This window comes from Phaenicophaeus curvirostris, chromosome 3 (assembly GCF_032191515.1).
Source record: "Phaenicophaeus curvirostris isolate KB17595 chromosome 3, BPBGC_Pcur_1.0, whole genome shotgun sequence".
Lineage (NCBI taxonomy): Eukaryota > Metazoa > Chordata > Aves > Cuculiformes > Cuculidae > Phaenicophaeus > Phaenicophaeus curvirostris.
Genome location: NC_091394.1, coordinates 53,693,836 through 53,708,699, shown reverse-complemented (window position 1 = coordinate 53,708,699; position 14,864 = coordinate 53,693,836). Strand labels below are relative to the sequence as shown.

The window sequence follows — 14,864 nt, the reverse complement described above, 5'->3', positions numbered from 1 at the left end:
AAGACAATTATCCAGTCCAACTGCCTGACCAGTTCAGGGCTGACAATGTTAAAGCATGCTAAGAACATCGTCCAAGTGCCTCGTAAGCACTGATTGGCTTAGGGTGTTGACCATCTCTCTAGGAAGCCTCTTCCACTGTACAACCACACTCTCGGTAAGGAAATGCTTCCTAATGTCCAGTCTGAATCTGCCCTGGAACAGTGTTGAATCATTCCCATGTGTTCTATCACTTGGTACCTCCCTCCCAACTGCCCCTCACTGGGAAGCTGCAAGAGAGCAGCATGGTTAAAATATGTGGTTGTTTTCATGCCCATTCATAACTTGGCTCAGTGTTCAGCATTTTCTTTTGTCTTGTTCTGCCATACAGGTGTTCTTCATAAATTTTCCTACAGGGCTTCTTTGTGGAGAAATCAGAAAAGCATATGTAGAGTTCGTGAACGTAAGCAAGTGTCCTCTTACTGCACTGAAGGTTGTGTCCAAGCATCCAGAATTTTTTACTTTTGGTGGAAATACTGCTGTTCTAACGCCACTAAGTCCTTCAGCTTCTGAAAACTGTAGTGCTTACAAGACTGTTGTGACAGACCCTACCTCTGTGCGTACAGCACTACTATCTTCAGCTTCTTCTGTAGACTTTGGGGTTGGTGCAGGAGGTCAGCCAGAAGTAATACACGTCCCCCTTCCTGATGCTGTTCTTCTTCCTGGGGCTTCAGTGCAGCTGCCAATGTGGTTACGGGGACCAGATGAAGAAGGTGTTCATGAAATTAACTTTTTGTTTTACTATGAGAGTATTAAAAGACACTCAAAAATGTGGTAAGTTTTTATCTACTTTTTTTGTCATACTTATGAGACACATTACAAATATTATAAGCATAAATGTATATCTTACTGAATTTCTCGATTGCTGTGGTGTTAAAGCGGCCTGTTATCTGCTATTCTAAGAAAAGATTTTTTTTTCCCACTATATGATCTAATTTCCATATGTGATTGTATAGCCTATGCTGCTTTCATCAGTGGCAATTATTAATCCTCTCTCCATTAAATTGTTTTAATGGAATGCTGTTAATAAAACCCCTGTTTGTATTTAGTTTCTCTGGAAGCGCATCTTTTTGAGGCACAGAGGAAAGAAAAAAACATAATTTGTTTCTGCATCTTAAAACAAAGTCTTGTCTACTTTGAACAAAAGGGTTTGTTTGTAGTTAAAATGTGACTGTAATGGTGTTACAAAAGACATTCTCCTTGGAGGGTTAAATACCAAATTTGGCATACATGCTGTTGTGTAGTTCTTTTTTAGACTACCTTGAGACAGTGGGCAGTCAGCTTTGACACCAAAAACTAATTAATAGTGCTTTCTTTGAACTTGAAAGTTAGCAACTTGACTGTTTGTCAGTTATTCCCAAGTACCACCCATGTCCTAGGCTAAGGCGGCTCAGGAAATACCTTTTTTGAGCAACCTGTGCTTAGATTCTGAGATGAATGAGCCTTTGTTCAGAGAGTGTAGAGATCAGCCTTCAGGAAGCCTTAATGTAGCAGTCTAGCCCAATTCAGAAATAGACTGTCTCTTTATACCCCTCTCTTTCGCTCTTCTGCACGTGCTCTTATGTTGCTGCTACCTAATAGCTGTCAGAACTGAGAAAAAGTTGCAACCGGCTTTATTTAGATTTAATTTTTGCCCACTAAAAATACTGGCCACAGACTTAAATGCTACTATTTAATTTTCTGGGAGAAAAATTTATTATGGAACTGTGTGCTAGATTTGTTTGTCTGGAGAATGTCTTTCTATCCGCTTTAAGAAGCAGTGCTGGCTAGGAGTACATCTGTAATGAGACTAGGGAGCTGGTGTTGTGGTTTAACTCCAGCCTGCAACTAATCCCTCACTGACTTTCCCTTGTGAATGAGAAAACTTGTGAGTTAAGAGTTTAATAGGTAAAGCAAAAAATGCGTGCACAAGGAAAGCGAAACAAGCGATTCATTCACCACTTCCCATCAGCAGGCAGGTGTTCAAGCGGTGCTCCACCATATGTAATGGTTACTTGAGAAGGCAAGCACCATCACTCCAAACATCCTCCCATTCTTCCCTCAGCTTTTGATGCTGAATGTGACTCCATACAGTATCCCTTTGGTCACTTGGGGTCACCTGTCCCAGCTCAGTCCTCAGTCAGCTTCTTGTGCACCTTCAGCCTGCTTTTGCTGGTGGGGTGGGGTGAGAAGCAGAAAAGGCCTTGACTCTGTGTAAGCACTGCACTGCTTGGCGGTAACTGAACCATCTCTGTATTAGCAACTACTCTTTGCAGCACAAATCCAAAACCTAGCCCCATACTAGCTACTCCAAAGAAAATTCGCTCTATCCCAGCCAAAACCAGCACACCAGGTCCTTACACTATACATACTCGAGATAATGGTGAGGAGGGCTACTTCAGCTGAGCTCTAGTCATGTGGACTGAATGTCTGTTTGTGGCTAGAGCTTGTTTTCCAGGCTAGTTCTGAGAAAGAAATCAAGTTCATGTACTATGAGACTGCTGTGATGTAAACTAAAGTTGAGTAAGTTGAAGATGGTCAATAGAGTGGATCAGCAGCATATTCTTGAAATCAAACTTAAGTTGTGGACAAGTACCCTTTGTTTAGATCTTGCTATAGCTTGTGATATGCCAGATTTAACTCTACAGTTGACTTCAGGCTAGACTGCAAGAATAGTGAATTTATCCCCCTACAATGTAGTTATTTTTACATTCCTTTTTAAGTACGGAACTTTTTTCTTCAGAGTTAAAAGTATTCAGAAAGTCACGTGTCCCACAGATGGAAGATGGTTGTTTGGGGAAGGCTTTTTTCCTTACTGTATTGATGTTTCCAGGGGCCGTTAAGAGATGTGATCTTGTTTAACAGTACTCTTTGTAGACAGAACATAGCTTTTAAATTAAAAAAAAAATAATTTGTGACACTGGAGATCTATACAGACGTATGTATATTTTTCTGAAGAACAGCTGCAGAACTGTTGAAGTTGTTCCATAGATGGTGATGTAGAGTTCAGGAAATGACTGATTTCCCCTCCCAGAACAAGTGTTGCATGATGTTTCAGCATATTTAGTAGGTAATGCATATCAAACTTTAACATGTCTCTAATATTTCCAAGTGGAATTTATGGTAACACAAAGATTTTATGTGGGAAAAGCTCATGTGTTTTGATGATGTCCAAGAACTGATGTTTGCTTAGCATTAGAGAAATGGGAAGATAGCAGAGTACTTAGGTGGTTCTAGAAGTAAATTTTCAGGATCTCAGTTTAGGGAAACCTGTTGAATACAGTATTACTCTTTCTAAATGCTTTTTAGTAAATGTATGTGTAGATGTGACTAACTAGTAGCCTTTCACAGTGTATTTACTCGAAACTTATGTTTTTCCAAAGCATGCGGTAGCATTAGTGTCATCCCTGTGCCAATACAGGCCTGCTTGCTTTCACTGTGCTGATTGTCTTACGTCAGAAATATTTCTGCTGTATTTTTCGTCATGGTAACATAAACCTTCAGTATTTCAAACTGGCTAAGAGACTGTTAAAACAGCACCTACCCACACACCATGATATTTAAAAGTAATATAGGTTTGGTGGAAGCTAAAAAGTTTGTATCTGGCAGTTGAAAAGGGTAAATTATCTAATGGCCTTAGTATTGATGGCAATCGTTACTTTGTTGTGACAGGTTCTGGACAGCAGTGTGGTTGTTCAGAATGTCTTTCTTTTCTTTTTTTTGTTTTGTTCCCCTCCTTCCTAGTCATAGAGTATTAAGGCACACTGCAGTTATTTGTACCAGCCGGTCTCTGCATATTCGAGCTACTGTCTGCAGAAGTAATGCACTTGATGAAGAAGGCAGAGGGGACACAATGTTGGTGTTTGTGGATGTAGAAAATATCAATACCGTAAGTTCTTATCTTCTATAATAATACTGTTCTAAAGCTCCACAGATGTCACCAGTAGAGCAGAGACTTGTGTAAAAGGTTTTCCCACAACTACTTTGCAAACACTGAATAAACCTTGCGTGTTGAATCTTTCCACTTACTATTGGAAAGAGTACTAACGTTGTTATATTTCAACTCTCTGGAAGTCTGGTATGACTATCAAATTCCAGTACTGTAGTTAGGAGCCTTTTTTTTTTTATTATTATTTATTTTGGGAACACTTGTTCTAAATTCATGAACATTCTTGATGATCGCAACTTTGAAGATAGATAGCTCTGAATGAGATAACCTGTTCCCCCTGCAACCTTTTAGTGAAAACACTGGTAGAATTAGTGGTAAACTGAAGTCAAATGTTTAAGCTTCAACTTGAAGGAAGAATCTGTATTTATATTACCAAACTCAAAGATACTTTGCAAATATAATCCAGATACAGATATGTCTGTTGTGATCTGTTGACTCAGCAAAGCAGATGAAAATATTTCAGTTTTTCATACCACACTGATTTTAAGTTTATTCATTTTTTTGGTAAAGCTGCTTCCATTTTTTCAACCACAAAGCAAGGTAATTGAATCCTCTGTTTATAGAATTCCTAGACACGTAACTGGTAGTGGAATCACTGAACTGATTTATCATTTTGTTTTAAAGATGTATACACTGTTTTTTCTTCAGCTACTAAAGTGAATATTGTCCACTCCTATGAGGAGGAAGGAATGTTTTAAAAATACTTACTAAGTTATCAAATAACATTGCATGAGACTTGATTTTCAACTGCCACCTCATTCTTTCCAGGAAAACTCCCAAAGCTAATTTTTATTGTGCATATATGTAAAAAAAAAATTAAAAAATTCTTGAATTTCTGAGATTTTTGACCTAGCAATATTCCTAAAGTAATCTTAAGTGTCCTTGCAGACAGTGTTCTGAACTGGAGTTAAAAACCCAGGTTTTATTATAGTTGTCTTAATCCAAAATAGTAGCTTGTGAGTGTTTTTCTGGGGGATCTTTGTTTCCTCTTTGTGTGACTTTGCTTACTGGAATTAGAAGTTGCTGTGAACTGGGACTGTTTGTTACAGTGGGTCTTAATTCTTATCTTGTCTCTCTTTAATTCTTTGTTATGGACGGTGTGAATCATGGGTTAAGCTAGAATTCTGACAGTGTTTTCTTGCAATAAACACTTACTATGCAATGTAGAACATCACAGTTATGATGGGTCTTATTTGAGTTAATTTTTGTTTCTTCCTTAGAGTGAGACTGGTGTTAAAGAGTTTCATATAGTGCAAGTTTCAAGTAATAGCAAGCACTGGAAGCTTCAAAAATCTGTTAACATCTCTGGAGACAAAGGTGTGTATATTTATCGTCGAAATGATGGCAAGTCTAGCATCTGCCTGAGAAGAACACTTAGAATCTCACAAGAAGCTGAATTTGACTATCAGAATAATTAATTTCTAGAACTTTTATCCCTTTCAGACATACTACAGTTCTTCTTTTGCCAGTGTTTCAAGAAAAGTATGTTGACAGAACTTTCAGACTTCATTAATTTTATAAATGGGCTTAACTTACAGACAAATTATCTGTGTGATATAAAGAAGTCTGTATGGGTTGGCTGATAACTTGCCTCAAAAGAAATATGGTTCCATGTTCCTTTAGTCACTTATATTAGTGATAGGTTTAGCTAATCAATAGAGTATTTGACAAGTGCTCTATTCAGTTATTAAGAATATACCCCATTAGCAGTTCTTGTATTTGCAGCTAAGGCGGAATACAAGCTGCTAATATTTGAGGAGGCTAACTGTCCCAAGCAAAATGAGGATTCTCTTATTGCATCCAGAAAGTGTTATCTTATATGCTGACAATTTGTATACTTAAAAGCTAGTCTAGACACCTGTTCTTCTTGTATTAATATTGAGGGTGAATGAGTCAAACTGAATATTTTGTCTTCTGTTCCTTCCTTCTTTCTGTCTCCTTTCTGTATTATGGCTCACTTCCTGCTATAGAAGTAGATAGAAGGAGATGAGTCTTTACTACCATGCAGTCACAGAAAATTCATCATCTTTATCATGCAGTAGCTCTGCTTGATTGGTTATGCTTCTTGGGTATCATCAGTGGGTTTTATATTTGTGAAGTTTAATGGCTGACTTGTGCTAATGAGGAGAGTCTGATTATGCAGAAAAAAAATTTTACAACCTTTTTCTTTCAGACACTAAACTTGCTAGCAGAGAGCGAGCAAAGTTATGCTTTAAAGCAGTGAGATGCAAAAACTCAGAAGGTAGGTTCTTTCTTGAATGTGGTAACATTTTGAAGAAGATACTATTTGGATGCTGTATGCTGAAGTTGTGACTTCTCATGATGCTGAAACAATGCCTTCTCTTTTTATCCCTTAGAAAATTACACATTTGCAGACATTGTTTTTGGAAATGAGCAGGTAGGTGAACTGGTGCAACTGCATATTTTGTCTTGTGCAAGTATCCCAGTGAAAGCCTTTTTTAAAATTAAAAAATGGCAACAGTGCTCTCATAGTTGAAGTTTTGCATGTCAACTGTTGTTCTTCTAGGTCATGTCTCTCTCTTTTTTTCTTTTTTTTACAAAGAGGAGGTAATGGAGTGTAGATTAGTGGATAGTCTGGAACTTTAAGTTCCCAAATTGACAGCTGAACTATGTTGGGAGTGCATCACAATGCTAACTTCTTGCTGACACTTTTCCTTCCTTCCCAACTCTTCAGAGCAGTTTTTAAGTATTTCCCAGACCTCTAGTTTTCTAGTAGAGATCTGTGGATGTCAGATTCTTGTTCAATTGTTATTTTCTTAATTGTATTTTTACTAGAATAAGTTAGAAAATCTAATTAAGGCTTGTCCTAAAAATAATCTGAAAGTCTCTAATGAACTCAGGTACCTGAATTTCAAAACTACTAATGTAGGTTGCAGTCAGTTCAAGGAGTCTGTTTCTATGGTTTTTCTTCAAGTTTAATACTTGCAGACTACCATGCCCTTTTAATATTTTAAGCATATAGATATTGTGTGAAGAATAATCCTTTCAGCAAATGATCTTTGCATAGTGAATGCCTTTCCAAAACCTAAGGAAAGTAAGCCACTTGCATCGAGTTGGAAATCTACATTAACATGGTGGATTTAGTTAGCTGGATGTCAGCTTGCTTATTGTGTATTTTCCCTATGTGTCCAGCTTTTAGAGGCAGGGAGAACCTGCTCACTGCCGCTTCATTTTATTGGTATATAAATGGAAGTTAGGGATCTACCTCAGAGTTTTAGCCCTCTCTGCATTTTTAAAGTTTGATGAGCTGCAGGAACTTCAGCTTTCTTGTACAAACATGCTGTCTAATGGGGAGGATGGGGAGAGGACCCTGCTTTCTAGACAGTTATGCCAAAAGCAGATTGTCTTGCTGTGTATGAGTATTATGCTAATGCAATGCTTCACCTTCCTAGAATATGCTGTTGCAGAGCTTCTAACCTTTTTAAAAGGGAGGGGCTAAGAAGCTAAAGTTTCTTACTTATCCTGCTGTCTTCAAGTATCATTGGTGTCAGTCTTAAAACCGCTGCCTGCTTATCAAGCTTTTGGTGTTGGAAAAGCTCAGCACAAATGATGACAAATCTGACAAATGGAACATTACTTCTGACTGTACTGCTTATATATGGGGGATATACTGTGCAATCTATTGTCTTTGCTAATGCTAGCGAAATGAATGTCCCTAACTTAGATGCATAATTTGAGTTTACCTGAGGAAAATGTTAATAAGCAGTAATGATACTTGCATGTGAGTTAGTTTCAGTCAGTTGGACACTTCAGCTCTGTCCACTACACTTCATATATCACAGTAGGCTGTCTGGTGGTAACAATCCAAGCCCTTATTTCCCAGTTCCTATTTTTAGCGCGATAATTTGTAGCTCTGTTTCCCTGTATTACCTTAGACACCTCATTAGGTAGGGCTAATCTCCAATATGCCAAGCGTGGAAACCATGACATGTGGCATCCTATAGGTTTTCAAGTGGAAGCAAAGCAAGAAAATGGAACTGACATACTACAGGGATGCGCTCTGTTAGATTAACTTGTCAGATTGCGTCCTGTTCTGAGAGCACTTTCTTGCCTTTTTTTTTTCCTCTTACAGATAATAAGCTCAGCCAGTCCTTGTGCAGACTTTTTCTTTCAAAGCTTATCCTCTGAATTTAAAAGAACGCATGTGCAATCTCATACTCATTCATCTCAAAGGGCTGTGAAACAATCATTTGATGAGACAGTCAGATTGATACAAAAATGCAGTGAAGTAGATTTGAACATTGTTGTACTGTGGAAGGTATGTATGGTTGTGGCCTTTGGTAACTGGGCAATGACATATGATTGTTGAAAAATAATTTGTTATGGCATCCTGAACTTTCAAGTGTATTCATATGAAATTTGTGGATGAAATGTTTTTCTGAAAATGGACAAAGGAACTACAATAGTATCAAGAAGGAAAGACAATCTTAATAGCTGTTAGTGTAATAAGTATACTTAAAGTAGTTTTACATTATTTTGGATGCAACCAGTTCTTAAAGTCTCCTCTTAAAAGAGGCAATTCTGAAGTCTTAAACCAAGAGGTATGTTAATCCTTGTTTTTATTATAGAACTGTAAGAACGACTTTTGAAAAAGAGCTTATTTACCAGGATGCAGACATTAAGTAGTGGAAATTGGCAGTCTAAACTTTAGCAATTGCCTGTGCTTGCAGAATTAAAAACACACAAAGCAAGTATGTCATGTTAGCCTTTAGTAGATGATTCACTTAAGCCAGAGGGAAAGTCAGTAGTTATATACATTATGAAACTTATGATGGTTTCTGGTCTGCTAATGTCTTTGTATTATATTCTGTAGGCATATGTTGTGGAAGACAATAAGCAGCTTATTTTGGAAGGCCAGCATCATGTTGCCCTTAATACAGTTGGGAAGGAGGCTTTTTCATTTCCTCAGAAGCAGGTAATCTAATGTGAAGTTTTCCTTTACAATCGCTTCTTTTCTCAATACAGAATTGTAAATAAGTGGTATCACTTTGGGTGTTTCTGTAGAATCTGGTATCTAATATGTTATTGCTAAAAACATTCAGGCTTAATTAATTCAATTTTGATTAGTCATCTGTATTGAAATAGCTAGACTCAGTTTAAATAGAAAAGCAATGTACAAGTAAGTATACTGCTATGCAGTTAGAGTAATGTGTTCTGCAACATTTCAGGGTAGAACTAAGAGCTTCATACCAATATGGATATTTAATGGTTATTTCAAAGCAAAGTTAGTAGTGAAGTGGTGGAATTTTTCTGGGATTTAGTTTTATAAATTGTACTGCTATGCACAACTTTTGAATAAAATGTTAGAATAGCAGATACACTGGAGCAATTAAAATGACAGCATCACAGTATCATTTAGGTTGGAAGAGACCTTTAAGATCATCAAGTCCAACTGTAAAGCTAACACTACCAAATTCATCACTAATCCATGTCCCTAAGTGCCATGTCTACATGCCTTTTAAATACCTCCAGAGGTGGTGACTGTACCACTTCCCTGGGCAGCATATTCCAATGCCTAACAAAGCTTTTGGTGAGGTAGTATTTCCTGATATCCAGTCTGAAACTCCCCTGATACAACTTGAGGCTATTTCCTCTCATCCTATTGCTTGTTATTTGGGAGAGCAGACTGACATCTATGTCGCTACAACCTCCTTTGAGGTAGTTGCAGAGAGGGATGCAGGTCTCCCCTCAACTGCTTCCTTCTTGGGACTAAATCCTGGTTCCCTCAGCTGCTCCTCATAAGGCTTGTGCTCCCCATGCTTCACCAGCTTGGTTGCCATTCTCAGGATACAGACAATGAGGTGCTGTAGTGAGGGTTTCAAAACTGAAGAACAGTGTTTGAGGTGCAGCCTCACCAGTGCTGAGTACAGGGGGTGATTACTTCCGTAGTCCTGCTGGCTACACCATTTTTGATACAAGCTAGGATGCTGTCCGGCTTCTTGGCCACCTGGGCACGCTGCTGGCTCACATTCCACTGGCTGTCAACTAGCACCCCCAGATCCTTCTCCACCAGGCACCGCTCCAGCCATTCATTTTGAAGCATGTGGTGTTGCATGGCATGGTTGTGATGGAAGTGCAGGATCTAGCGCTTAGCCTTGTTGAACCCCATAGGGTTGTCCTTAGCGAAGATACTGAAAGCTCCATGGGAATTGATCAATCCATAGCATATTACTTCACAGCTTTATAGTCTCTTTAAAGAAATAAATAAATCTGTAAATGGTTGGTGGATGTCTCCTGGTACATGAATCAGTAACTACTATGGAAGCTATAGATAAGTTTAAAATAATGTGAGATAGTGTAAAACATCTATGCTAGATCTTGTACTTGATATACTACTCAGCAGACAACTAAACATTGTTTCTTCTTGCTTTGATGCCGTCCTCATTGTTTTTACCAATATAGCAAACATCAGATGTAGCTTTTAGTGAGTTCTTACTAAAGTTGCAGTGAGTTGAGTTTTTGTCAACAAAACAGTATAGGACAAATGTTTGTTTTTGTAGTTATGCAGTAACTTTAGTGAATTACATTGAGGCTATGCACTTGTCTTTGGTTAGTAAGCCTTTAAGTGTTTTTACATAATTAAGGTGAGTTTTCCATTTACTACTTTATGCTATGAAATAGATGGGAATAGATTGAAAGGGTCATGTAGTTTGAGTGAAACTGCCTGATTTCCTTGGTACTGAAAAATAGGAAAAAAAGTTCTAATGCTTAAGATTTTTTTTCACTTAACGCCACTCCCACTGCTCCCAAAACAAACAACCAAAAGGCCTTTGTATACTTGGGATCAAGTTATTCTGAGCAATGCTAGACTGTATTAGTCCAGTGACTACTATTGACTCTGGTATTATCTTTCCAGTCTTAAGGTGTATGTAGAACAGTAGATCACATTGTACACATCTACTGTTAGGAGCGAAAATTCTGTGTACTTCTGATCTCATTGAGGTCTGGTTCTAGCGAATGGGTGGGACGGGAAGTAGTAGTAATGAATCATATCTGCATCCTAAAAAAACCAAACAACTGAGCATGCTAGAGATATAAATATACATTTCTTGTTGACTGCACTAAAATTTAAATTCTGCATCAAATTCAGTTTCAAACTGGGAAATGAATGCTTCTACCAGCAACAAGGAAGATCCAGACGTACTCTGTTTGAAGAATACATGCTACTATGTTAGTGTACTCTTGTCTATAATCTTTCTCATATATTACAATTATTATCATAATAGAATCATAGAATGATTTGGTTTGGTAGGGACTTTGAAGATCATCTAGTTCCAACTTTCCTGCTGTGAGCAGGGACACCTTCCACTAGACCAGGCTGCTCAAGGCCCTATCCAGTATGACCTTGAAAACTTCCAGGAAGGGACATCCACAGCTTCCCTGGGAAACTTGTTCTAATGCCTCACCACCCTCATTGTGAATAATTTCTTCCTAATGTCAAATCTAAATCTTCACCCTCCCAATTTAAAGCCATTTCCCCTCATCCTATCAGTACATATTCTTGTAAAAAGTCCCTCCCCGGCTTTCTCTGTAGGCGCCTTTTGCCTACTAGAAGGTTACTATAAGGTCTCCCCAGAGCCTTCTCTTCCCCAGACTGAACAACCCCAACTCTCTCAGCCTGTCCTCATAGCAGAGGTGCTCCAGCCCTCTGGTCATCTTTGTGGGCGGTGTTGGCAAGTCCCAAACCCAAATGTTACTTCTAACTTTAACACTCTTAATATGTAGTTCGAAGGTTGTTTTGTAAATCCATATTTATTCTTCAAGTCAAAAACAGGGTTCGAAAGTCCAGACTGTTCTGAATGTCTTGTGCTAACAATATAGAAGTTGTCTTTTGTGGTCTAGACAGCAGAGGGAGATGGAGATGCGTACTTTTTACCAATGAATGATGGTTACCAGTTCTAAATGATAAAGGGCTGCTCACATCTGAAAAAAAAAACCACAGTTGCAGATTCTGAGTGGGGTGTCATCTAGGATTCAGGAGTCTTCTCCTTGTATTTATCGCTGTGTTCCATTTGTTGCTCTTCAGTGAATGTCTTTGTGACTTGAGCTGCTTCTATTTCATGCTTTTGCAACCAGGAAAGGGGTTTTTTTTGTCTGTATGGCTATATAGCCGCCCCTAAGCAGGAGCAGTCTCACAATAATAGACATGGAAAAAATACGAACAAGATGTTTCTCTGCACCCCGTTTATTTTTTTAGCTCTGAAAAATGACTCAGATCCTAGTTGAATTCATCAAATTAACTATGCTGAGTAAATTGAGATAGCTTACTCTATATTTTGGTTAAATTCTGTGTACTGGTTGGCTTCTGCTGCTTTATATGTTATAGTATATCCTGGACTAATTCTTTGCCAGCTTTTAAGGATTTTGTTTGGATTTATAGGAGCTTCTAGAACTGTTCAAGGAAACAAAGCTGCAGTAAAGCATTGTAGTAGAAGAGCAGTAGGTCTGTATTCTTTGGTACTTGATATATTCCTCAAGTTCTTCCAGCAGTTGCTAGTAGAGTAGTAGCTGGGTGTGCTGATGTAAAGTTCTTTATTGTATGTCCAAGCTAAGATGTTAGACTGACTGAGGTGCAAGGGCATGTGGTTACTTTACGCTTGGTTCATTATGGAAGATGTAATGGATACAGTGGGAACGTGTGACAGACAGCAGGTTGCCATTATTCCTCTATTGTAGTAGTAGCATAACTTGCCATAATACTTGATCAAATCAAGATAAAACCTCTGGTTTCTTTAAAACCCAAGATAGTGGGATTTAGGGGAGGCTTAAAATCTTCTTTGCAGCTTCAATTTCTTCATGTACCCACACAAAAAGAAAGAAAAACAGTGACATTTTATATAAATATTACTTGGATGTTCAAATGCATGTACTTTTTCTTCCCACGTCTGTTCAAAGTAGAATTAAGAATACTAAATATTTTCATGCTTGGTTAGCATGTCCTGGTTCATGCTAACCAAGACAAGTAAAACTGACTTTAAATCTTCCTGGTTTTCTGTCATTGAAGGCAGATTTTTTTTGTTTACGTTATAAGGGCTTTTTTATGTTTAACTCCACAGCACTGCTTTTAACGATAGATTGTGACACAGTAGACTTACCTGGTGATATGATAAACTACTCATGTCTTTATATAATACAAGTTTGGCATTGTAACATGCAGTGTACTGAAGGAATGCTTAAAGAATATTGACTCTGTTAAAGTGTTTTTTATTTAGAAAGTTCTCTGAATAATATAGAAAACAATTATATTCCTGTTTTTTATTTCCCTTGTGTTTTTGAAAAAAAAAGACCTTTAGCTGGAGTTAGGGAAAAATGATAAAGGTAGTCTATTTCCTTGAAAAAGAAGCACAAAAGATGCCATAAAGTGATATATTTTAGTCTCTAGCTACAATGTGAAGGATAAATCACTCAAGGTGTTAGTAAAGTCATGAGGTCTGAATAGATGTGTTAGCAATAGTAGCTTGAGTCCAAATAGTAAAAGCTTCACTAATAAAAATTAGCTAGATATTAGTAAACAATAACTTCTTTTTTTTCTCTCTTTTTTTCCTTTTTGACAAACATACTGCTTATGGGTTCTGTTTCTCTTCTTAGACTTGCTTTTAGGGTGGTGGGTTGTTTTAAGTGGAGTTCAACTTAAGATTACATCTGAAATACAGCTCTCTTGGTTTTGATGTCTGTACATTAATTTAGTGAAAGAACAAACTTCAGATACCTAAAGCAACCATTCACATTTAGGACTGTTAATCTTAATGCTCTCTTCCATATTTTTCTTATCTGGTGAATTCAGTCCAAAAGATTCCAAGGTATAATATGGTGGGATGGAAGTAGTGAGGGGCTGGGGCATTTGCCACACTTCTGACTGGTAAAGACTTCACAGTACTGGAAGGTGAGAAATAGTCTATCTGAGGCTTTTCACTTGGGCACACTGACGTGTTGGGAGTAATGTGTCCATACTTCTGAAACGCATTATGTGAGTCTAAACTCAGTTTTTACTGAAGGCTAGGTAAGAGAAATTGTCTGAGTATGTTTTACATCAGGCGTACTTCTTGTTTTTAAGATATTGTTGCCACATAGAGCCTTCTGTATTCATTGTGAAGTGGTCTTGTAATGCAGATAGTGGATACCTTCCAGGCAGAATTAATCCAGATGTCCTCCAGTACTGTGTGTAGTATGCTTATGTGCTGCCCATTCAGTCCTGTAGATTAGACCAGTGCTAGCCTAAAGTAAAATATTAAATATGTGTATAGTATGGATGCAAGCCTTTTAGCGGTGTTACGCTTCAGACATGATAACTTTCAGTAACACCTCTTCTTAATGTAGATGCAAGTCAGTGAGGTGGCAATAGTTTGGTTGGAAGTATGGAGTTTTTGAAAGTTGGGAGAGGGTAAGGTTTAAATAACTATTTTTTTAACAGTAAATTACTGGAAGTGGCATCTTGTGCTAGTTTGTAATTTTTTTACTGAATACATCAGGTGGGATACTAGAATCAAACCCTATTGCTTGAATGAATTTAAGACATTCATTAAACCATCTTTGTGGTGAGGAAAGCAAAATTCTTAAGGGTAAGCATGAAGTGCTGAAGTGTATGTTTTTCACAATTGTGTAATTTAGCGTACCAGTTACTGTACCAATTTGGGAGGACTGGCTTATCTTGTTGTCATGAATGAAATCTTCCAAATATTGAAAAAAATTATCTGTTGCTTTATCCATGGATGGACCTGCAGAGCTGATGATAATGCATTTGAAAGCACAAATGTTCTTACTGGTGTCCATTTCCGTGGTTAGGAGCTATAAGTATGGACGGGTTGTGTTGTAAAGGAAACCAATTTAAAACTGAGATTTTTAAATGGGAATTCTTTGATTTAGAATGGAAAAGGGTGGC

The 14,864-nt window shown here is 37.8% G+C and overlaps 1 protein-coding gene across 4 annotated transcripts in view; it reads left to right on the top strand.

Moving 5' to 3' along the window:
• TRAPPC8 (trafficking protein particle complex subunit 8) overlaps window positions 1-14,864 on the top strand; it is a 55,256-nt gene that overhangs the window by 33,224 nt on the left and 7,168 nt on the right. For all 4 annotated transcript variants that reach the window (XM_069854028.1, XM_069854027.1, XM_069854026.1 and 1 more), the window contains 7 exons: window positions 368-810; window positions 3,760-3,904; window positions 5,185-5,281; window positions 6,138-6,206; window positions 6,322-6,362; window positions 8,058-8,243; window positions 8,799-8,900. In XM_069854028.1, coding sequence (XP_069710129.1) covers window positions 368-810; window positions 3,760-3,904; window positions 5,185-5,281; window positions 6,138-6,206; window positions 6,322-6,362; window positions 8,058-8,243; window positions 8,799-8,900 — 1,083 coding nt within the window. The remainder of the gene's footprint in view (window positions 1-367; window positions 811-3,759; window positions 3,905-5,184; window positions 5,282-6,137; window positions 6,207-6,321; window positions 6,363-8,057; window positions 8,244-8,798; window positions 8,901-14,864) is intronic.